A 21,764-nucleotide genomic window follows, 5' to 3' on the forward strand; every position below is an offset into this window, starting at 1 on the left:
AACTCCACATTCTGGTAGTTCTGGATGTACTCGTATGGGACAGTAGAGCGCAGCTGCGACTTCCGACAGGGACTCGCCGGTCGTACGCGCACTCCCACCGAGAACCCGATGCCGTCCGAACGCGGGTGTGTGTGACAGCCTTACCCGTGTGGCGCGCGGCGTAGCGAGTCCCTGCGGGCCGGCGGGCCGCGGCGGAAGGCCGACCCGGGATGACAAGTTCCCATGCCAGAAATAGGAAAGCAAAGCCCACTGAAGAGGTCCAAGAGTGAGTATTTTCCTGGCGGTTGTGTGCACGGCAAGCAGAGACCGTATTCTAGATTTTTCATGGTAGATGAATGGCCACAGCCCCGTCCCCTTTGTACTCACAGAAATGAGGCCGCCCCACGCCTTGGCTCCCCAAAGTGGCAGTGACGCTTTAGCCCGTCCGGCCCGCAGCGCTCCCGTGCCCCGGCCCCTTCCAAGCGGGCGCCTGCGTCGTCCCCTCGGTCCACCCGGTTTGGGATCGCGGACGGAAGGACGGACGGACGGACGGACGCTCCTCTTCGGACGGGGCCGTCCGAACTCCTGCCAGAGGCCGACGAGCTTTCCACGCAGCGTCGTGTCCGGAAGTTGACGCTGCGGACTCAGACAGTCCACCTTCGGCCTCCACTGGGCCCCAAGCCCGTGACCCTGCAGAAGTCCTGCCGCCCGTAAGCCTGAGCGCGGCGTCCCGGACGCGAGCGGCCCCCGCGCGGCCCCGCCCCGTGTGTATGACGTCACTTCCGGGCGACCGGTCCGCCCCTGCTCTGGGGGAAGCGCGGTCGGCCGTCCTCGGCGGGGCAGGGTCCGGCGCTGCGGCCGCGGTGGTGCGCGGGGACGGAGGGTAAGGCGGCCCGCCCGCCCCACGGCTTTCTTCCCGCCTGGTCCGCCGGCCCGGGACGGGGTCCTCTCGGGGGCTTCCGCGGCCCGGAAGACCGGTGCTTCGCGGAGGCCTCCCCGCCCGCGTGTCCGTGACGCGGCTCGGGGTCCTTCGGGGCGGCGGGGCCTGCGCTCCCCGCCTCGGTCCTCGCGCCACGGCCGTGCCCACCGCGCTCACCCGGGCCCCGCGCCACGGCGGGGGCGCGTACTCGGACGCCCCGCTGCTGTGGAGGGAAGGGCCGCGGGAGCCCCCCGAGTTCTGGAACGGGTCGTCGGGGGCAGGAGACCAGATCCGTGACGGAGCGAAGGGACGGTGCTCCGGGGACGGGCTGCTGTCCTGTTGGGGAGACCGGCCGATACACACTCGTGGGGAAGTGGCGGTGGCGTTAGGAAGCGGGGTCGCGCGTGACGTGGGGCTCGGCTTGCCGCGCTTTCGTCGGTGTGGCCGTCGCGCGGGGAGCCTCGGCCACGGTCGTGCCCGCGCCGGGCGGCCGAGCTGGGTCTGTTATGCGCAGTGTTTTCTGGCCGAGTCGCTAAATGTCATTTTGGAAGCTCTTTCCAGGAAATGGAACGCATTTATCTGTTCTGTTTGCCTTTGTCACTTTTCTTAGACCGATTTTGTCTTAACCGTAGCTCTCAAAAAACAAATAGCGCTTTGCAAAGGGCTGTCCGTGCGACTCTGAGCTGTCTGATGCATAATGACTCGTTTACTGAGAACGTGATGATGATGATGATCCCGGAACGTTTCACGGCGGATTGCCGTGTGTGCGCCGCGGAGAGCGCTGTACTCCTTCATCCGGTCATTTACCTTCACAGGCTGCTATGGCCTTTACAAATTGTTGCTAACTTTTACAAAACTTTCTTCTAATTTTACAAAACTATTATACTGAAAAATAAACCAATAAAATTGGAATTTTGCTTCACTGAATGGGTTAGTGGTTATTGTCAGTTCCAAGTAATGAGTTTGTCTCTTCATTTCTTTTCCAGGAGTTGTTGATAGAGTAAGTATGCTAATTCTGAGTAAGACAGCGGGAGTCTTTTCTAAACCAGCAAGAAGGAAAACTTACGAATTTTTAAGAATTTTTAGTTTTCATCCTGGAAAACCGTTTCTTCATAAACTAGTGTTGGGAATCGAAACCAGCTGTGATGATACAGCAGCTGCTGTGGTGGATGAAACTGGAAACATTTTGGGAGAAGCGATACATTCCCAAACGGAAGTTCATTTAAAGTAAGTAGACATTATCTCGGTAGTTCCCACTTTTGGGAAAAACAAAGTGAAATAATTATTTTCTGTTTGTCATATATAAAAGTTCACTTTTAGGAGCTAAGTTCTTCTGTGCAAAAGCTTCTAGTAGCTGTAATAGAAAACCTTAAACCCTGCACCCTGGCTTTTAAGGCTGTCCACAGTAAGCTCTCACTTTAGCTGAGCGTCTTGTGAAAAGAACTAAGCTCATTCCCAACTCTGAGATTTATCCATGATTTCCCCTTAGTAATGCCTTTTCCTCTTTTGTCCACCTGTACGTTTCATGGTCTTGACTAAAGTCCTAGGAGAGCGTAACCCCATCTCTAGCCTATGTTAATCTCTGGGGGAAAAAAATCCTATTCACCTTTATACCTATAACTCATGTTGGTACTTAGAAAATAATACACTGTTGGGCACCTGGGTGGCTCAGTGGGTTGGGCCGCTGCCTTCGGCTCAGGTCATGATCTCAGGGTCCTGGGATGGAGCCCCGCATCGGGCTCTCTGCTCAGCGGGGAGCCTGCTTCTTCCTCTCTCTCTGCCTGCCTCTCTGCCTACTTGTGATCTCTCTCTGTCAATAAATAAATAAAACCTTTAAAAAAAGAAAGAAAGAAAATAATACACTGTTGTATAAAAGCATTGAATGGTGCAAGGTTTATAAACTCGTGTCTTTGCAGAGGACCACTAGTGAGGCTACAGAGATGAGTGGGCTGGGTATAAAGTGGAAAATACCTGGAAGAAGAAGAAGCCAGTTGTCGCCATGTAGAAACATAGGCGCTGTTTTATTTGACCCTCGGAATTTTCAAGAGAAAATGGAAATCCAGAATATAACTGTAATATCTCCAGGTGTTAAAATTAGTTGTTAATTCAAAATATATTAAAATGCTGCACAAATCAAATATGCCTTCAAGCCATCAATTTATAACACTTGAATAGTGAAAAAGGTTGGTATTTTGAGATCACAGACCTGTGTTTGAATTACGAATTAAGCAATTGTTGTTGGCTCTGATTTTAGGCAAGTTCTTTATCCTTTCTGATTGTGTTTTCACACCTGTAAAATGGGAAAGATAATAACCTGCCTTATAGGATTGTAGGGAGTATAATAGAAATAATATATACGAAAAGACAGAATATACCTCTAATAGTTAAATACTGTGTGAAACAGACTGAGGTAAGATTTAATCAGGTGTAGTGAAATACTAAAAAGTCCTTTCCTTCAAGGAGCTTAACCTGTTCTCTGAGGCATGATATATAGACCTGCAAGGAAACACAGCATTCAGTCCAAGGCAGCATAAAGTATCAAGCAAGTGGTACAGATAGTAACTATTACTACCATGCCTCAGTCCCACTCCGTATTTCTGAGTGTCCTGGACGTTTGCACATGTAAATGTTGACTGTGCAGAAAGGCCTTCCCTGACGACTTCATTTAAATTCAGTATCCCCACCATGCTTATTCTGTTATCACCACACCCTGCTTATTTTCTTCATCATCCTTTTGATAATTTTTACATTTGTTTACTTCTGTGGTCTTTTCCCCAGTAGACTCTGAACTCCATGGAGACAGGCTCTGTCTTAACTGTATTGCCCACTGCACTGTGCCAGGTAGCCACCGTGGCATCTGGTACACTGCAGGGGCTAGTGGCCTTGGACTTAGGCCTTCAATGAATGGAGATGGAGAAAAATATTGTAGCAGGAGTAAACATGGTAGAGGCAAAGAGGTGAGAAAGTAGGACAGACGTTCCGTTTAGTTAGTGCCCAGGTCACTGGAGATGAATACACAGGAAGTAAACTTTGTGGAACCATCTACACAGCTCATCTCAGCGTTTACTGAATTCCTACCAGGCAACATTTGAAGCACCATGGTACAAATATGACTAAAATACATGATCCTTGCCTCTGAGCAGCTTACCATGTCAAGTGCTTTACAGTGTAGGTTTACATTCTGATTCAACGATCTTACTATGTAACTGTCTACGGTCTTACACGGTTTTCTGTGCCTCGGTTTCCTTATGTGTGAAACAGGGATAGTGATGGTAAGTAGCCCCTATTACTGTTGTGAGGAGTAAATGTAAATTCTTCCAAGGTGTGTGGTGCAGTTCTTGACAAATAGCAAGAGCTCAATAGAAGCTACTTATTAGCATCAGTCGTACTTCTAGTACTGTTACAAGTGAGTGAAGAAGACAGTCGGGTAAGCAAGTCATTGTAAAGCAGCATGGAAAATGCATTGATAGAGGAGTGGTTAGTGGGGGGTGTCCTTTCTTCAAGCCAGAAACTGAAGGACAGTCAACTTTTTTCTCACCACTGTCGAATCAGTCGTAGTAAATCTGCCTCCCAAATATTTCTTCCAACGTTTCCCTCCCTTAACGCGTAATTCAAGCCCTTGTCTCTTGCCTGAATTCTTGGCTCCTACCTTGAGACCAGATGGTTTCCCTGACTTTCTATTAGCCTTAGCCCCTCGATCACCTACTCTTTATGCTGTGTACAAATTAATTATTTTGAGAATAAAGCCACGGTCTTACTCATCTCTTTTGTCTCAAGTGCTTAGCTAGCATAATCCATTGAAGATAAAATACATAAAAGAGGTACAAAAAGGAAGGGAGGTAGGCGTGTGGGAAAGGAAGAAATCAGTAGAAGTGGATTTAGACTTGGAGTTACCCAAATTTTAAGAAAGTAAATGTTTTTGAGTAGGATAGTTAGGGGTCAGCATTTTGCTTTACTTTCCGGCAACACAACATAGAATGGACTCCAGGGATCAGAAAATCCCCCCAGGGAATTGGATTTAGAAGGTTCTGAATAGACTGAGATAATGGGAGCTTTTCAATCAGGAACTTAACCGAACTTAACTGTGGGAAGGGAGCTAAAGATGAAGCTGGAAACCCAAGTCATTAGAAGGTTTAATGCCATTAACAGAGTTGAAGAATATAAGAGAAAAAGTAGCTTTGAAGAATTAAGGAAAATGGTATTACTATATATAAATGTGTTAAATAAGATTGTTTCTTTTATTCCCCTCATTGCCTGATACAATATGTATTATAACAATATTTTAAATAATGTATTTATAGCAGAGCTAGAGAGAGCATGAGCAGGGGGCGGAGCAAAGGGAGAGTGAGAAACAGACTCCCCACTGAACAGGAGCCTGCTTTGGGGCTCCATCCCAGGACCCTGGGATCATGACCTGAGCGGAAGGCAGATACCTAACTGGCTGAGCCACCCAACCTCCCTGCATATTATAACTATTAAGTAAATATTAATTGAATGCACCTACTGAGGGTTTTCATATCTGTGTATAGAAGTTACAGTGTTAAATATTTAAAGATTTTTTTTTTTGAGAGTAGAGGTATATCTTGCAGACCCTATATTTATTGCTCTGCTTTTTTGGTGGTAAGTTAGTCACATGCTGGCATTTTTTTTGCTAGCAGCTTTGCCTCCTACTTCTTGACTCTTGACATTTTTTTTTTTAAAGATTTTATTTATTTATTTGACAGAGGTCACAAGCAGGCAGAGAGGCAGGCAGAGAGAGAGGAGGAATCAGGCTCCCCACTGAGCAGAGAGCCCTATGCGGGGCTCGATCCCAGGACCCTGAGATCATGAGCTGAGCCAAAAGCAGAGGCTTTAACCCACTGAGCCACCCAGGCGCCCCTGCTCTTGACATTTGGAGTGGGTCCTACATAAACCCAAAATCAAAATTACCAGCTCTGGGCACTAGAGTCCCAACTGATTTCAGGATTGAAAGCTGTCTGCTGTCCTGCCGTGACCTCAAGTACAGTGTGTGTAAAAATAAACTCATCTTCTTCACAAAACTGTCTTCAAGTTTCTGTTATTCTTTCTTTTCTCCTAGTCACTACAGCTCAATATGTGAATCATGTTGGTGCCGTGGACCCTTTTCCCCTTACATCCAGTCAGTCAGAACAGTTTTCAAGGATCTCTGTCCCTTTCTTTCACTTCTCATGATCATGTAGTTTAAGATGTAAACAAATACTTTTAAAATGACCTCTTTAAAAATTCTCCATGTATGGGGCACCTGGGTGGCTCAGTGGGTTAAAGCCTCTGCCTTCGGCTCAGGTCATGATCCCAGGGTCCTGGGATCGAGCCCCACATTGGGCTGTCTACTCAGCAGGGAGCCTGCTTCTCCCTCTATCTCTCTCTGCCTGCCTCTCTGCCTACTTGTGATCTGTGTCTGTCAAATAAATAAATAAAATCTTTTAAAGAAAATTCTCCATGTAGGGACACTTGGGTGGCTCAGTCAGTTAAGCTTCTGCCTTTAGCTCAGATCATGATCCCAGGGTCCTGGGGTGAGGTCCCACATCACACTCCTTGCTCAGCATGGAGCCTGCTTCTCCCTTTGCCTGCCACCCCACTGCTTGTGCTCTCTCTCTGTCTGACAAATAAATAAACAAAATGTTTTAAAAATAAAAATTCTATCTCCAGAGAGATTAATTTTTCTAAAATCCAATTTTTATCCTGTCCTTCCCTTGTTCAAGACATCTTCTATAGAATGCTTCTTAAGATTGTTTTGGTGGTTCCATTCATCATCAAATCCATAGGAATTTGTTGTGTACAATTTTGAAAAGTCAGACATTACACCCTTAATCACTATATACTGAGTTTTGATAGTGTGCTGCATTACAAGGCATGCATATTTGAATATACTTGACTAATATATTTAGCTGTAAAATAATTAATTTGAAAACATGCCTTCAGCCCTAATATAAAACTTTTCTTACTCTATGTTCACAGTCTTGAAATTATAAGAAGATGTTTTTTTGTTTCTTCCAGAACAGGTGGGATTGTTCCTTCAGTAGCTCAGCAGCTTCACAGAGAAAATATTCAGCGGATAGTGCAAGAAGCTCTCTCTTCCAGTAAAGTCTGTCCAAGTGAACTCTCAGCAGTCGCAACCACTGTAAAACCAGGACTTGCTCTAAGCTTAGGAGTAGGCTTATCATTTAGCTTACACCTAGTAGACCAGTTAAAAAAACCTTTCATTCCCATTCATCATATGGAGGCTCACGCTCTGACTATTAGGTTGTTAAATAAAGTAGACTTTCCCTTCTTAGTTCTTTTGATTTCTGGAGGTCATTGTCTATTGGCATTAGTCAGAGGAGTTTCAGATTTTCTGCTTCTGGGGAAGTCTTTGGACATAGCACCAGGTGACATGCTTGACAAGGTAATTATTTAAGACTTAATTTCTCCATTCTTTTCTGTTAAGTTGTCTATTTCAATCAAATAATAATATACTACTACCATTTATCTAAATATTTCTGATTACTATATTAGACTGAAAAAATTCATATGAGCAGTAGGAAAAAAAGAAAAAGAATAGTAGATTTCTAGCCATTATGGGTGAGATGGTAGGGGTTTAGATCAGTACATAAAGGCTCAAATAGTTTGCAGATGCAGTTATGTTTTTAATCAAAAAATATATCTGAGGGCGCCTGGGTGGCTCAATGGGTTAAGCCGCTGCCTTCGGCTCAGGTCATGATCTCAGAGTCCTGGGATCGAGTCCCGCATCAGGCTCTCTGCTCAGTGGAGAGCCTGCTTCCCTCTCTCTCTGCCTGCCTCTCCATCTACTTGTGATTTCTCTCTGTCAAATAAATAAATCTTTAAAAAATATATATATATATATATATCTGAAAGAAATTGCCATGTAAAGAACTATAAAAGTGAAGTAAGAGGGTATATAAAATAATATAAAGACATTAAAGATGTACAAAGTTCTGTGATTAAACATCACAATTGCTGATATCATCACCCAAGCAGGCTTCTTTTTCCTTTGTGTATGAATCCTGAGCCTACTGCTCTCTGCAGAAATCAGCTGCAATGATTAGAAGAAATGGACAGGTTCTCATTTTTGAAGCTAATCATTAAGCACTCATTGTGAATTTCAGACTTGCTTTTCATCTCCAGTAGAAGAGCTGGAGTAGATAGGGAAGCGGTGATTGCCCACTGCTGGGCGGGCTGTGAGGAGGAGCGAGAGTCCATCCTTACTGACTACCAGCTACAGTCCATTTTTATAAAAGCAGAGCGTATCTTACTTATCCAGGCTTCTTGTTCTGTTTGGGGTTTGGGTTGGGTTTTGTGTATATGTGTGTGTGTGTGTTTAAGTAAATTTCATTTCCTTTGCACCTTGGTTTCAAAATGTGCAATTTTATCACTCATAGAAATTTTTGTTTTCGATAGGTGGCAAGAAGACTGTCTTTGATAAAACATCCAGAGTGCTCCACCATGAGCGGCGGGAAGGCTATCGAACATTTGGCCAAACAAGGAAATAAACTGCATTTTGATTTCAAACCTCCCATGCAACGAGCTAAAAATTGTGATTTTTCTTTTTCTGGACTTCAGCATGTTGTTGATAGGATAATAACACAAAAGGAAAAAGAGGAAGGTATATTTCTACTTGGGGAGTTAGAAAAATGAGTAATCCTGCATTGTACCTAAAAACACCTGCTCACTTCTGCAGGGACCCAGAAGGGGGAAATCCTGGCTTCCGCCGCACACATTGCCGCTGCGGTGCAGCACACGGCAGCGTGCCACATCGCGAAGAGAGCTCACCGTGCCATTCTGTTCTGCAAGCAGAGACGCCTGCTATCGCCAAGTAATGCAGTACTGGTAAGTTCTGTCACCTCCTCTAACAGGATTATTAATACTTTACAGTATGTTACTTTTCTTCTAGGACCTTAACTGATCCTGTGCATAGCATCAAATGTGTTTACGTCATAGCCCAGAAGTTTGGAATTGTGCAGAATAAAGACTAACAGCCATTTCTTACACAGGTGTGACAGCTTCATGGGACATCTGCATAGCCTGTGTGCCAAAAAACTCCAAGACTGCATCTTCTCATTGAATTTAAAAGTGGGTTTACAATAAGAAATGAGATGCAGGAACTGCTATCATTATTTTTAGAAAAATAAGCTAGTTCCCTGCAAATTTATGTCCCTTTGATGAAATCCCTTTAGATCTGCGTAAAAGCCTTGGTAAACTTCTGTTTTTAACTGTATCTTAAACTTTATCCTTTTGCAAATTACAAAATGAGAAAGTATTTAAATGATGGTAGATTCGCAAAATAGAATATTATGTGAATATCAAAGGTAATAATAGCTTTTGAAGAATAATGTAAAATGAGAAAAATGCTTATAAGTAAAAACGGCAGGGTCTAAAACACTGTTGAGCTTTGATTATAATTAGAAAAAAGTTAGAAGAAAATGTACAAAAATTATAGCGGTCCAGGACTTCTGATGATACAGTAGGTTAGGTGTCTGACTCTTGGTTTCGGCTCAGGTAATATTCTCAGTTCAGGATTCTGAGATCCGGCCCTGGGACAGGCTCTGTGCTCAGCATGGAGTCTGCTTAAGTTTTGCTCTCCCTCTCTCTCTGTCTCTCCCCAACTCCGAAAATAAATAAGTAAATCTAAAAAAAATCTAGTGGTCATTGTATACTGATATTGAAAATGATTTTCTTTTCCTCCAAACTTTTACCATACACATTGATCACTTGCCCATTTCCCACCTCTCAAAATGTGATGTTTTCTTACTGCATATTGCTGGGATTTTCCCCAGGTTAAGCTAACAGTTTGGCTCATACCCACACGTAATTGTTAATTTTGGTCTTTTCATTTCCTTCAGGTTGTATCTGGAGGTGTCGCAAGTAACTTCTACATCCGAAAAGCTCTGGAAATTGTAACAAATGCAACAGAGTGCACTTTGTTGTGTCCTCCTCCCAGACTGTGCACTGACAACGGCATTATGATTGCATGGTAAGCCGTAGGACGTATGTGCTCCACTCACAATTTGCCATTTCATCATGCTACATCTTCTTCCTTTAAATCTTGGTCTGTTTATTTTTTTTGCATCACTCTTACTTAGGAACGGTATTGAAAGATTGTGTGCTGGTGTGGGCGTTTTACACAACACAGAAGGCATCCGCTATGAACCCAAGTACGTGGTACCTTTTATAAAATCTATGCAAGCAGTATAAAATCCAAAGCCTAAATACAGAGTTTAGTTAGTGGTGGCAGAAGGCATCTCCTATACTGATGGCCTAGCCTCAGGCAGAACATACCATCTGCTCCAGTGTTGCCTTCTTGTGACAGTGCTGAGGCTGAAGATGGTGCCTTTTTCCAGACTAGGATGGTTGAAGCCTTATATTGGACAATGTTGTAAAAAAGCAAACGTCGGAATTTAAGGAGGAAGAACAGAAAAAAAGAGTAGAATCTCAGACCTTTCCTACCAGTAGTGACAGAGGAAGGTAGAAAAGGGCAAGCCAGCTTTTGAAACCTCAAAGAAAGATCAGTAAAAACCTCGGGAATTTCTAAAGTAGAAATGGATGCAGATTGGACCTTAGGTATATGGTCAACTGCTTTTCTCCTTTCAGCTTGTAGAGAATTATAAGGCATTTTTATCGTTTTTATTGTTTTTCTATTTCACTTTTTTATTTGTAGTATGAGAGCAGAACTATTTCTTTCAAAAACTTCACTCAAATTCATTGAGTTGTATACATTAAAGATGCATAGCTTTTCAATGTCAGTTATACCTCAGAGTCGTTAAAAAAATCCCCAAATTTAGATTTCTTAATGGCATTTACTGGCCTTCTCTTCACCCATTGTTCCTGCTGAATTTGTTTTCAAGAACTGTCATGACATATGATTATACAGTAGCTGCGCACTGTTTGTCGGAATTCTAAGCAAACAGTTTGCAGAACTAGTGACATACCAGGAAGCAAGTATTGGAAATAATGTGATTTATCTGATTGTGATGCAGATGTCCTCTTGGAGTAGACATATCAGGAGAAGTTGGAGAAGCTGCCATAAAAGTACCACGGTTAAAAATGGACATTTGATTTTTGCTTTTCAAAAAAATCCCTAAAGGTAGTATTTCAGCATTAAGTTGTGATTTTTTTTGTATTTCAAATTGTGGAAGATGCACGATATTAATTGTTCATCAATACTTTCTTTTGTTTTTCTTTATGTTTGATATTTAACCCACTCTTCTGAGAATCTGTAGTAATATGTTATAGTTTTATAATGGAATATAGACTTTTTACTATCAAAATTAAAACATCTTGTGAGGAAAAGAATGTACTGATATTTGCAGGTAGAAAGAAAACCTTGGAACATATACAGTGAATCTGCTAAATCCTAGCTTCATATTAAAAAGGCCTAGACCTTTTGGTGTTTTTCTCATATCAGGATTATAAAAGCTATTTTTTAGATTAAGTTCTATTTATTTTATTAAATTTATTTTTAATTGAATTATAGTTGACATACAATATTATATTAATTTGAGGTATACAGCATAGTGATCCAACACTTATATGTATTACAACAGCACGGTGAGTATCATTTTACCATCTGTACCATACAAGTTACTGTAATGTTATCGACTATATTCCCTGTGCTGTGGTTTTCATCCCGCAGTTTATTTTATAACTGGAAGTTTGTACTTCTTAATCCCCTTCACTGATTTCCCCTACACCCCCCCCACCTCTGCCCTGAGAAACTGGTGGTTATCAGTAGAAGCTATTTTTTAGCTCCTTTTGAAACATTCGTCTAACTTTTCTAATGAGAACGATTTTAGAAAAGTAGCCTGGTCAGAGTCATGTCAAATCAGAGAATTCTGAATAAAGACAAAAGGTGACTTTAGCAGAGTGGATGTTATTAATAATAAAAATATATGTTATTAGGTATATTCCCTGGAGCAATTGGAATGTCTATATGTTTCTTAAAATCCATCTGAGATTTTAAGAAATATGGTAGGCAAGTAATCTCTCAAGTATGTATTGTGCTTTTAGTTGACCACGTATGTTTACATCCACTATTTTAGAAATTGTATTTAATCAATGAAAATATATGAGATGTAAAGGTTTTTGCTTTTGTTTTTGGATAATTTTCTTTGAATTTGAAACTTTATACCTACTTATCCTTTTTTTCTATCTAAAGTAACTGAATGGGGGCGCCTGGGTGGCTCAGTGGGTTAAGCCGCTGTCTTCAGCTGAGATCATGGTCTCAGGGTCCTGGGATCGAGCCCCGCATCAGGCTCTCTGCTCAATGCGGAGCCTGCTTCTCTCTCTGCCTCTGTCTGCCTCTCTGCCTACTTGTGATCTCTGTCTCTCTCTCTGTCAAATAAAAAAATTAAATAAAATCTTTTAAAAAAATAAATAAAGTAACTGAATGTACTGTCCTTTAATATAAAGACAATGCTACTGACTTTAATGTCCTTCGAGAGATTTTATCAGTAAAGAGTTGTATTACATCATCATACTGGACCAGGTTGTTAATTTTCTAGTCAATGACTTGCTTTCTTCAGAAAATAGGGGGTAAGGATAAAAATCTAAACTGTGAAAAGAGTTATTTTAATCCTAACTTAAGGTGACCTCAATATTGGGAAATTCCATAAGTAATTTTTTTTTTTTTTTAAGAATTGTGATCATAGGGTATTCCTTTATGATCACCCACTTGGAGATAGAAAATATAATTTATGTGAGGGAACATATAGAAACAGCCAATATTTTTTAAAAAACTGTATTCTTTGCTGTTGAGGTATAGCTATGATAGAATTGGTTTTTTAATATTATTTAGAGAGGGCGCCTGGGTGGCTCAGTGGGTTAAAGCCTCTGCCTTCAGCTCAGGTCATGATCTCAGGGTCCTGGGATTGAGCCCCGCATCGGGCTCTCTGCTCAGTGAGGAGCCTGCTTCCCCCTCTCTCTCTGCCTGCCTCTGCCTACTTGTGATCTCTGTCTGTCAAATAAATAAATAAAATCTTTAAAAATATGTGTATATATTATTTAGAAGAAACTTAGTTTATGAACTCACACTTTTCATTTGAATTTGTGTTCTGTATCATGTGAACCTAAATTCATAGAGAAGTAATACAAGTATTTCCTGTGTGTCTCCTAGTCAGAGTGCATTCAAACCATGGAAGGAAATTGACCAAAAATTGTTCCCTCATCACAAATACTTTAAAATGGGGTATCTGTAATCTATGCTCTTAAAATTTTTAAGTATTGAAATTGCCACAGGTGTTACAAGCACACATGTCAAAACTGAATTCATGCTATAAATAAGAGAAACTACAGTTAAAGAAAATGAGCAGTTTGGGGACGTGTTCCGTGTCTGTAGGCCTTTTGTACTTGGCAGTGAGGGAGGAGGGAGGGAAGAGAGAGGAGGGAAAGGATAAGGAAGGGAGCAGCACTGAACTCCGTGTGGGCAAACGCGTACCACTTAGCTCATGGTACGGGTAAAAGGCAGACGATTTGCTGAAATCCTCTGTATCTTGAGGCGTATCTCGTATTTTATTTATTAACTTTTTAAAGATTTGTTTTTATTATTCATTTGACAGAGAGAGGACACAAATAGGCAGAGAAGCAGGCAGAGGAAGAGGAGGAAGCAGGCTCTCCACCGAGCCAGGAGCCCAACGCAGGGCTTGATCCCAGGATCCTGGCATCATGACCTGAGCCGAAGGCAGCCACCTAACTGAGCCATCCAGGCGCCCCACTCATATATAAATTTTTAAAAACGGGGATGCCTGGGTGGCTCAGTCGTTAAGCGTCTGCCTTCAGCTCAGGTCATGATCATGGCGTACTGGGATGGAGCCCCACATTGGGCTCCCTGCTTGGTGAGGAGCCTGCTTCTCCCTCTCCCACTCCTCCGACTTGTGTTCCCTCTCTTGCTGTGTCTCTCTCTGTCAAATAAATAAAATCTTAAAAAAATGAAAAAAAAAGAAAAAAATGCAGGGTAATAAAAGTAATCTTAACAGGAGGACTGTACTTCAGGAAAAGTACTATAAGTTTTGGGCATAGTAGGATGGCCTTGATAGGCCAAGAAAGTCAGGAATTCTTCTATTATTGAATTCAAAGAATCCCTGATACTCAGCTCTGAAGGTGTTCTTAGAATATAGTCTTCAGTCCATCAGAAGCCAGTTCCAAAGCTCAAAGTTTGTTGTCTAGAGGGTTTTGTTTTGTTTTACATCTACAGAAGCTTAATATTTCCACTAATATGAACTCTTGTCCTTAACCGTGCTGAATAAATGACTCATTTCTTATCACTTGAATTACTTTTCCCTTCGTAGTATGGAATAAACCTCCCTCCCCCCAATATTCCTATATTAGAGCATCTACCAGAAGTAGAATTAAATTTGAAGATGAGAGAGGTCTCCTACTGTCCAGTGGCCAAAAGCCTAGGCTTTAGACTCTGGTGCGTGGAAAGCCCTGCCTGTGGCTGCCATCACCTCCATCTTACTGTGTTAAGGGGTGGGAGAAAGGAACGGCTGGCAGTTCTTACGCTCAGTGCAGCCGGAGCAAAGTGGTCAGAGAAAAATGAGGGCTTTAAAGGCTACAGTGAAGCCCAGCTTGATTTTATATCAAACCTACCTGCTGCAGTAAAATAGAAGCAGACCTACCGCAAAACTTGGGCCCACTGGAAACAGGGCTCATTGGGCAAAGACATCATGTGATTCTGAGCCACAGAGTGTCACACTTTCTAGCTGTAAACCAAAAATACTTGTAAGTATGGGGAATGGTCAACACTGGTAGCCACAGTGTTTAGCCAGACTTTTGTACTTGGTGAGCAGTGATTTCAGATTTTTTTTTAAGTCTTTTTTAAAAGTATACATTTCTACATTTGGGGTTTTAAAAGCCTTGTGCCTTTGTAGTATTTATCATTAACTATCTCAAGGTGCTACAGTGCATGTTAACAGGTGGGCTCTTTTGAATCAGGCCTCTTTAGCCCAGCATACTGATTTAAAAATGTTTCTGACACTTGATATAGAGATACTAATTATGCCACTTGTGTCCGTTGCTGTATTTTAATAGTGTTAAGTGCAGGAAAATTCTATTTAATTCTATTTAATAAAATATTAATTCTATTGAATAAATTCTATTTATTTTCGAAACTATGAGTCTGACCTGATGTTAAACTTTGGTAAACAGGCTAGAGAAAATCTGTGAAGTATCAATATCAAGAACTTCCATTCAAAATGTTAATACTCAGTTTTTTATATTCTACTAGAATTAGATTAAAATTAAAAGTAAAAAATGGGGGGGCACCTGGCTGGCCCAGTCAGGAGAGCATGTGACTCTTGATCTTGGGTTTGTGACTTTGAGCCCCACATTGACTGTAGAGATTACTTAAAAATAAAATCTTTTAAGAAAAGTGAAGGATTTGAAAAGATTGCTCAGGAATTCTTTCCTACTTTCATATTAATGGTTTTATTAGCCTTCTGTAGACTCTGGGTTCGCTTTCTGTACGTGTTTCCCAAGTTGGCTCAAAAACACTATTCTTGGTCTTGAAACTTCTGTGATATCTGATGAAATTGCAGATGAAAAGGAAAAAATATTGTGAGAAACAGGGGCCTTTTTTGTCGCCCTGAAGAGTCCCATGAAGTTGGTTACAGGAGGTATTAAAGTCAAAGAATCTCTTGGTTGAATTTTAGGTTTTAGTTTTCTTCGGTGCTCTTTCCCTGAAAATTAGAGAGCCACAAGTAAATAAATGTCTTTCTGAAGCCCAAGAGCCCTAGATATAGTCTCATTGCTTTGGTTCTGTATAGTTGTATTTTCTTCAAATCACTAACACATACGAAGAGAATGGATCCATAACTTCCAGACTTTTAGATGTCAGAGAGCAAAAATTTGTGGGGCTAATATGTGGTTGTCAACTTGTTATTATGCCAAGTTGAGACTAATAAAAGAACAAATGCCAAGGTCATCTGTAAAAGTGGGGATCCCGTAACACCCAAAAGAAAGTGTAAAAGGTACTATCTCAAAATGACATGTCTTATATTGAAGGAAACTAACTTTTTCGGAAACTTGCTATATTGTCCTTATTTTTTCTTATGTTACCATAAACCTATGAAAACATTATACCATTAGTGGTACACAGATTGCTATTTAGAAACCAATATTAAAAAACAAAACAAGAAAACAGTATTAAAGAAAAAAATGGGACTGACTTTATTTCTTTGTGTAAATTAACTCTGACGGGATGCCTGGGCGGCTCAGTGGGCGGCTCTGCATTTGGCTCAGGTCATGATCTCAGGGTCCTGGGATCGAGCCCCGAGTCAGGCTCTCTGCTCAGCAGGAAGCCTGCTCCCCCCACCCACCGCCTGCCTCTCTGCCTACTTGGGATCTGTCTCTCTCTCTCTCTCTCTCTGTCAAACAAATAAATAAAATCTTGTTTAAGAATAGATAAATTAACTCTGACACTCTTTAAGCTATACAAAAAATATTCTACTCATAACATTCATATATATAGCCTCCCACACAAACCTAGCTTTCCTCAGAGACTCCCTGAATGCGTGAACTTCTCTCCCTTTTTTCACTCCCTTTCCATATGTGACTCTTAACACAGCTCCTGGCTTTGGAATGGTTCTATCCTTGGTTTGGGCGATAGGATAGTATACCGAGTAAGACTGATACTGGTCCTACACTAAACACACGTGAATAAGCACTAAGCATATAAATTAAGTCAAAAAATAATTTATTTTCCCTATTACATGTCCGATAGGAATTGATGTGTAACCTTAAAAGGTCTGGACTCTGATCTTGCAGGCCTAAAATCGCCCAACCAACATCTACCAAATACGTATAAAACAGTAGTGTATCTGTGGAACAAATGTGGTCTCTACCTTAAGAACTTACAGACAAGTTGTACATGGAACAACAGAATAACAAGATTGTAATTTAAGCCACACTTACATGTTTCAGTAATGACCTATTTCTATGCATGGCTTATAAGAAAAAACAAAGTAAGAGGGATTTCTGACAAGTGATATGGTAGGGAAGGCCTTAAAAGGAATGATTACCATAGTCTTTTAAATAGGAAGATATTTTAAGTATACAGAATGGCAAAAGCAGAGTTTACAGGTAAATTTTTGGGGGGTAACCTCTACACTTTGAATTTTTAGAAATGAAACACAGAACTGTAAGGTGTCAGGGCTAGACATTACCTCAGAGACCAAAGAAAAATCAATTACCTTTTTTAAAGACAGGAATTATGGATGGTCCTCCATTTTTCTCTAGACTAAAAGGAAAACATGTTGATCACAAAAATTTTCAAAGCAATGATTTACCAATGTTTCAAGCCAAAGAATAACAAGGTGTACCTAGTTAATATGGTGTGTGTCTTGAGGGGTGGGGTGGGTGGCTTTTAAAAGCAGTATTATGTTAAATCATCATCCTGTACACGTAACCTAACAGTTACAGAATTTCCCTGGTAATAAAATTTAAGTCTCGCTTAAAGTTAATATATTAAAGGTGGTTATCTCAAATGTATAGCTGGTTAATTTGATGAGGAACATTTGCTGTTGGCCACCTTAGTGAGGCGTAGACTTCAGTCTGTCCACATGTGACCTTCGTGGCCAAAGGGTAGCATGAAACTAGCTGGCATTTCAGCTGAATGCTTTCATACAGGGTCAGTTAACACCAGGAAAATTATGTCTCTGTCCATACTTCAAAATTTGCGTATCCAGGGACCCTAATCTGCTGTTCTGGGAGCTGCGTAGGGGCATGGGAAGAGAGAAACAGTATATAGGCCGAGAACATGCTGTTGTGACCCCAACCACAGTCAGCATATTTGCCAGTAGCGGGATCAAGGAACATTTGGCGGAAGGGTATTGGTATCCATGCCAAAGTTTCCAAACATGTCTCGGTGATATTTTAGCACATTTCCCATAGTTTCATTTAATCGATGAATGGTTATGAAAATTAAAATTAAATTTGTAAATAGTCTATGAGTTCATAGTACTTCTAGTTATGGGAGTAATTGTTATTTACTTAACCATTCCGCCTCACCTGTAACCATTCTTATAAATGTGGTGAGCACTGGTCACTGCTCACAGTCCTAGAAGTTGAGTGTTCACAATTCCAGGGGCTGCCGTTCCCCCTGGCCACTGTAGCTTTGTATAGTTAGTACACCTGTTCTCCAGCAGAGGACAGTAATGCGTCCTGAGGAAGGGGTATCTCTCTAATTCCTGAAAACTTGCCACTCGGGCTAGTTGTGGGAGTAATTGTGTAAAATAATACTTCCCGTTATTTATCCTAAATTAATTTTTTGAACCAATAAATATTTTTTAACACTGTCAGTTACAGGAATTTAGATTTCCCTGTCTCATAAAATTGGGTAAACAGTTTTGCGTCTTTGGGTTTTCCAAGAATTAAAATGAAGATGTACTCATTTTTCTCTATACTGAAAATTGATTTACGGAACCACAATACAATATTGGATCCTATTCTCTACTATTATCGTAGAGTTAATACTGTATCTTGAGTAGTTCTGTTTCCAACACAAATAGTGCAATTGCGGAGAAAACTTGTAATTCAGCTACATCGACTACAGAAAAGATGCCCATTCTAAGCAGATTCTCCTCTTTGTTTGCAGAAACTTAAGCTCTGATGAAACTCCAGCACTGAAGCAAAATCCTGTGGATAAATTAATGCCCATCAGCCTTCGCCATAACTGCAGGCACTGTGTCTGATTTAGCCCTGTTTCTACCCGGGAGTCTGGCCTAGCTTTGAATGAAATTCAAAGGTCTTTTAAACCTGTTTTGATGATGCCAAAGTCAGGTGGTATTCCTGGTTGGCTCAGGACTCTCAAGTAATATCCCAGAAGTGGTTTTCCAGATCAGACTTGGAAGCGACCAGAACCCCAGAAAGTTTTTCTGAAACATGAATAACTTGGCCAAATGGGATCCCCAAGATTGCCTCCGCAGGTAGTTTTGTTGCTAAATCAGAAGTAAAACAGGCTTTGGTAGTGGACATTTAGGGTGAGTTTTCTCTCTTGGTATTCAGTCACACCAGGAATAGTTCCCCTTGCTTGATCTCCCTTAAGCTTTCTTACAAGTTCCTCTATGGATCACCTCACTGCTGCAACTTCAAAGACACAGGCACAATACCTTAAGGAAGGAAGTCCCACTCGCTGCTGCATTTGAAATTCCTTTAAAAAAGCTGGGTTGATACTTGCATCTCTGTTGATATTATTTGTTATACGGAGGAACTGGTTAGGCTTATTTCTGCATTCCTTTAGTAGGATGCGGAAAGCATTCGCGTTGTAGGTTAAGTAGCCGAGAGCACAGGAGCAAGCTGTGCGAACCTAAATGAAGAAGCAATTCAATCCCTTCATTGAGCTTTATTCTTAAAATATCTAACAAACTGTTCTCACTAAACAGTTCCTTAGTCTCTGTAGCTATGCCTAGCAAACATGGTCCACCCATGGCAATCGACAGAGGGAAGCAGAACTGCCATCTTTTTAGAGAAAGCTGTCCACTGCCATTGGTTTCTAGTACTTGTTCTCAGTCCTGACTGTGTTTTAGAATCACCAGCAGTTAAAAAAGAAAAAAGAAAAAAAGCCCACCAACTGTCTTGGGTTTAGAATCTAGTTATTCACACTGTCTTTAAAAGTGCCAGAGGCGACTCTAATATGCAGCAGAGTAAGAACCATTGAGTTGGAACTAAGGGTCTCAGTCTTGATTGTGCATTGGAATCCCCTTGATAGTTACTAAAATTGCTTAGTGCCTGGGTTCCACCCCTAGAAATTCTTAATTATTTTGGCTGCAGCCTGGATGCTGGAATTTTTCAAAACTGCTGTTGATTATAATAGGAGACCAGGCAAGAGACTAGAGGATAAAAATAAGGGAAAAAAAAAGAAAAACAACAAAAAAACCTCCACACACTCAAGAAAGCAATTTAGTTTTCCACTGGCAAAAACTAATTAACAGTCACAGGACTGCAGAAAAAAATATCCTCTGCCTGTGACCCGGAAGTAATCAGGTTGTTCATAAGATTAAAGTATATTCCTGGGAAGTTCTTAGAAAACCTGTTAGTGGTGGCCTAAGAAATGTCAAAGAATGAACATAAGCCAGAGTTGATATTCTAGTTTCTACACTGGCATGTGACTGCTGCATATGCCCGTCTATCTTCCATACCTTGAACCGTGGCTCTCAGTGTACGGTCCCGATACCATTTCTAACCAGCTTCTAGGAGCTGATTAGAAACGCCCATTTTAGGGCCTAAACCAGATGTATTCAGTAAGAAATGCTGGGAATAGAGCCCAGGAATCTATGGTGTAACAGATTCCCGTGATTTCTGCGTACCCTGAAGTTGGAGAAACACTGCCTCACACCTGCGGAGAGGGCGGGGGAGTCTCAGAAGCAGACCAGGACTCTGGCCTTCTTCATACTGTTGGCTCTGATCCTGCTTGGCAGATAAAACTGTCCAGTGGATCCCACTTTCACGCATTCCAAATAATCGTAGAAATGACTTAGATCACAAAAACTGCTTAGTTACTAAGTTAATAAGTTAGTCACCAGTTTTTGTGAGATATTTTATAAATATTTTAATTACAAACTTCTCTATCATCAGTGTACTTATTTGTATATTGAATCTTAAGTACTGATGTTAAAACAAATATGCACATTTTGTAGGAACCAGAATTATGGATGGCAGATGTGGTACTAGAAAAATCTAATTTTGAGTCAGTAACATGAACTATTATATAACATAGTCAGCCTGTAGAGAAAGTAGCACACAATTACATTTTTAGAATATTCGCAATTACATTTTTAGAATATTCGATTATACAATTGGTTTTGTTTTTACCTCTTCTTTTCCAGAATACAAATGATAGCAGAGCTGTTGGATTGTCCCTAATGTGGTAAATGCTTCTAGAATAGCAGCTCTAGAATGAGCCAGGCTAGCTATTAAATTCCCTGAAAATTAAACAAGAAAAAAAGTTTGTGTTATTTAATGGATATAAACTGATCGACTGTACTTCTGTTCATTTGCACAGATTATTAAAGGGGTTGAGTCACAAGACATCTCTAATGAAGGACTGAGAGAAAGCATGTATGTATTAAATGTGGAGTTCTTTCCCCAAAATTATGATTTGGTTTTCTGTCTGTCACCAACAGTAAAAGTTAATTCGCTTTATTTAAAAGTAGGGAGTTTTGAAAATCAGAGTTTTTCTTTCCTGTGGCTTCAGAATATATTCTGAGCTTTTGTGTTTTTTTAATGACCGTGAACATAATGTTTGAACTACCATAAAAAAAATTAAGTTTGTCCTTTTTGCAATTCAGATCACTTTGAGTTAAGAGCTTAATGGTATTTTGAACCCAAACAATGTATTACTTAAATTTAAAATTGTTGATGTTTTTGCCATAAAAAGAAATGTTTGCCATAAAAAGAGATTGAAAATAATAAAGTAATTAGGTAATTAAATAAATCTGCAACTACCAATTTAAAATTCTTTCATTCAAATATGTGTTTTATTTTTAGAGGTTTCGTGTGATATTTTTTCATAGTATTGTTGCTGTGGTGGAATAAGCGCATCACAGACTGTAAAATATAAATGTGGATGGACGCTCTGTTGAGGTATTCACTTGGGTTTTGTTCTTGTATTTTTTTTTTTTTTTGCATTCTTTATAAACCAAGACCTTTGTATTTATTGATTCAGGATGGGGAGGGATGGCTTATGTGGCTTAAAGCAAAAAATGTCTAAAAATAACCTTTTTTTTTTCAGGCGTATATTTTTAAAAGCCTGTGAACATAGAAGGCACTGTTGTAGGGGAAAAGGAGCGAGGCAGAGGGGGTTCTTTAAAGATGGGGAGTCGGGGACGGGGACGGGGCGGAGGCAGGCAGAGGATCCCAG

General features: G+C 40.9%; 3 protein-coding genes across 13 annotated transcripts in view; 2 read left to right on the forward strand and 1 right to left on the reverse strand.

Annotated features, from left to right (window-relative positions):
• Positions 1 to 21,362, forward strand: part of OSGEPL1 (O-sialoglycoprotein endopeptidase like 1) — a 28,080-nt gene extending 6,718 nt beyond the window's left edge. The window contains exons 1-10 of one of the 11 annotated variants that reach the window (XM_082690560.1): positions 737 to 862; positions 1,531 to 1,681; positions 1,885 to 2,125; positions 6,914 to 7,301; positions 8,315 to 8,519; positions 8,595 to 8,743; positions 9,757 to 9,887; positions 9,997 to 10,068; positions 10,891 to 10,997; positions 18,501 to 21,362. In XM_082690560.1, the coding sequence (XP_082546686.1) occupies positions 1,905 to 2,125; positions 6,914 to 7,301; positions 8,315 to 8,519; positions 8,595 to 8,743; positions 9,757 to 9,887; positions 9,997 to 10,068; positions 10,891 to 10,969 (1,245 nt within the window). In that variant the 5' untranslated portion in view covers positions 737 to 862; positions 1,531 to 1,681; positions 1,885 to 1,904 and the 3' untranslated portion in view covers positions 10,970 to 10,997; positions 18,501 to 21,362. Of the gene's footprint in view, positions 1 to 736; positions 1,339 to 1,530; positions 1,697 to 1,884; positions 2,126 to 6,913; positions 7,302 to 8,314; positions 8,520 to 8,594; positions 8,744 to 9,756; positions 9,888 to 9,996; positions 10,069 to 10,890; positions 12,292 to 18,500 lie in introns of those variants that run through there. The other 10 variants (XM_082690555.1, XM_082690556.1, XM_082690559.1 and 7 more) reach the window with 10 other exon arrangements.
• The window catches only part of SLC40A1 (solute carrier family 40 member 1), a 747,507-nt gene that overhangs the window by 531,609 nt on the left and 194,134 nt on the right, over positions 1 to 21,764 (forward strand). The window lies entirely within an intron of this gene.
• ANKAR (ankyrin and armadillo repeat containing) overlaps positions 12,898 to 21,764 on the reverse strand; it is a 67,558-nt gene continuing 58,691 nt past the window's right edge. Inside the window, exons 21-24 of the mRNA XM_082690501.1 lie at positions 20,717 to 20,826; positions 19,015 to 19,211; positions 17,098 to 17,144; positions 12,898 to 15,585 (exon numbers count right to left, since the gene is read on the reverse strand). Coding sequence (XP_082546627.1) covers positions 15,338 to 15,585; positions 17,098 to 17,144; positions 19,015 to 19,211; positions 20,717 to 20,826 — 602 coding nt within the window. The 3' untranslated portion in view covers positions 12,898 to 15,337. The remainder of the gene's footprint in view (positions 15,586 to 17,097; positions 17,145 to 19,014; positions 19,212 to 20,716; positions 20,827 to 21,764) is intronic.

The sequence above is a fragment of the Mustela nivalis genome (genome assembly GCF_964662115.1).
Source record: "Mustela nivalis genome assembly, chromosome: 11".
Classification (NCBI taxonomy): Eukaryota; Metazoa; Chordata; class Mammalia; order Carnivora; family Mustelidae; genus Mustela; species Mustela nivalis.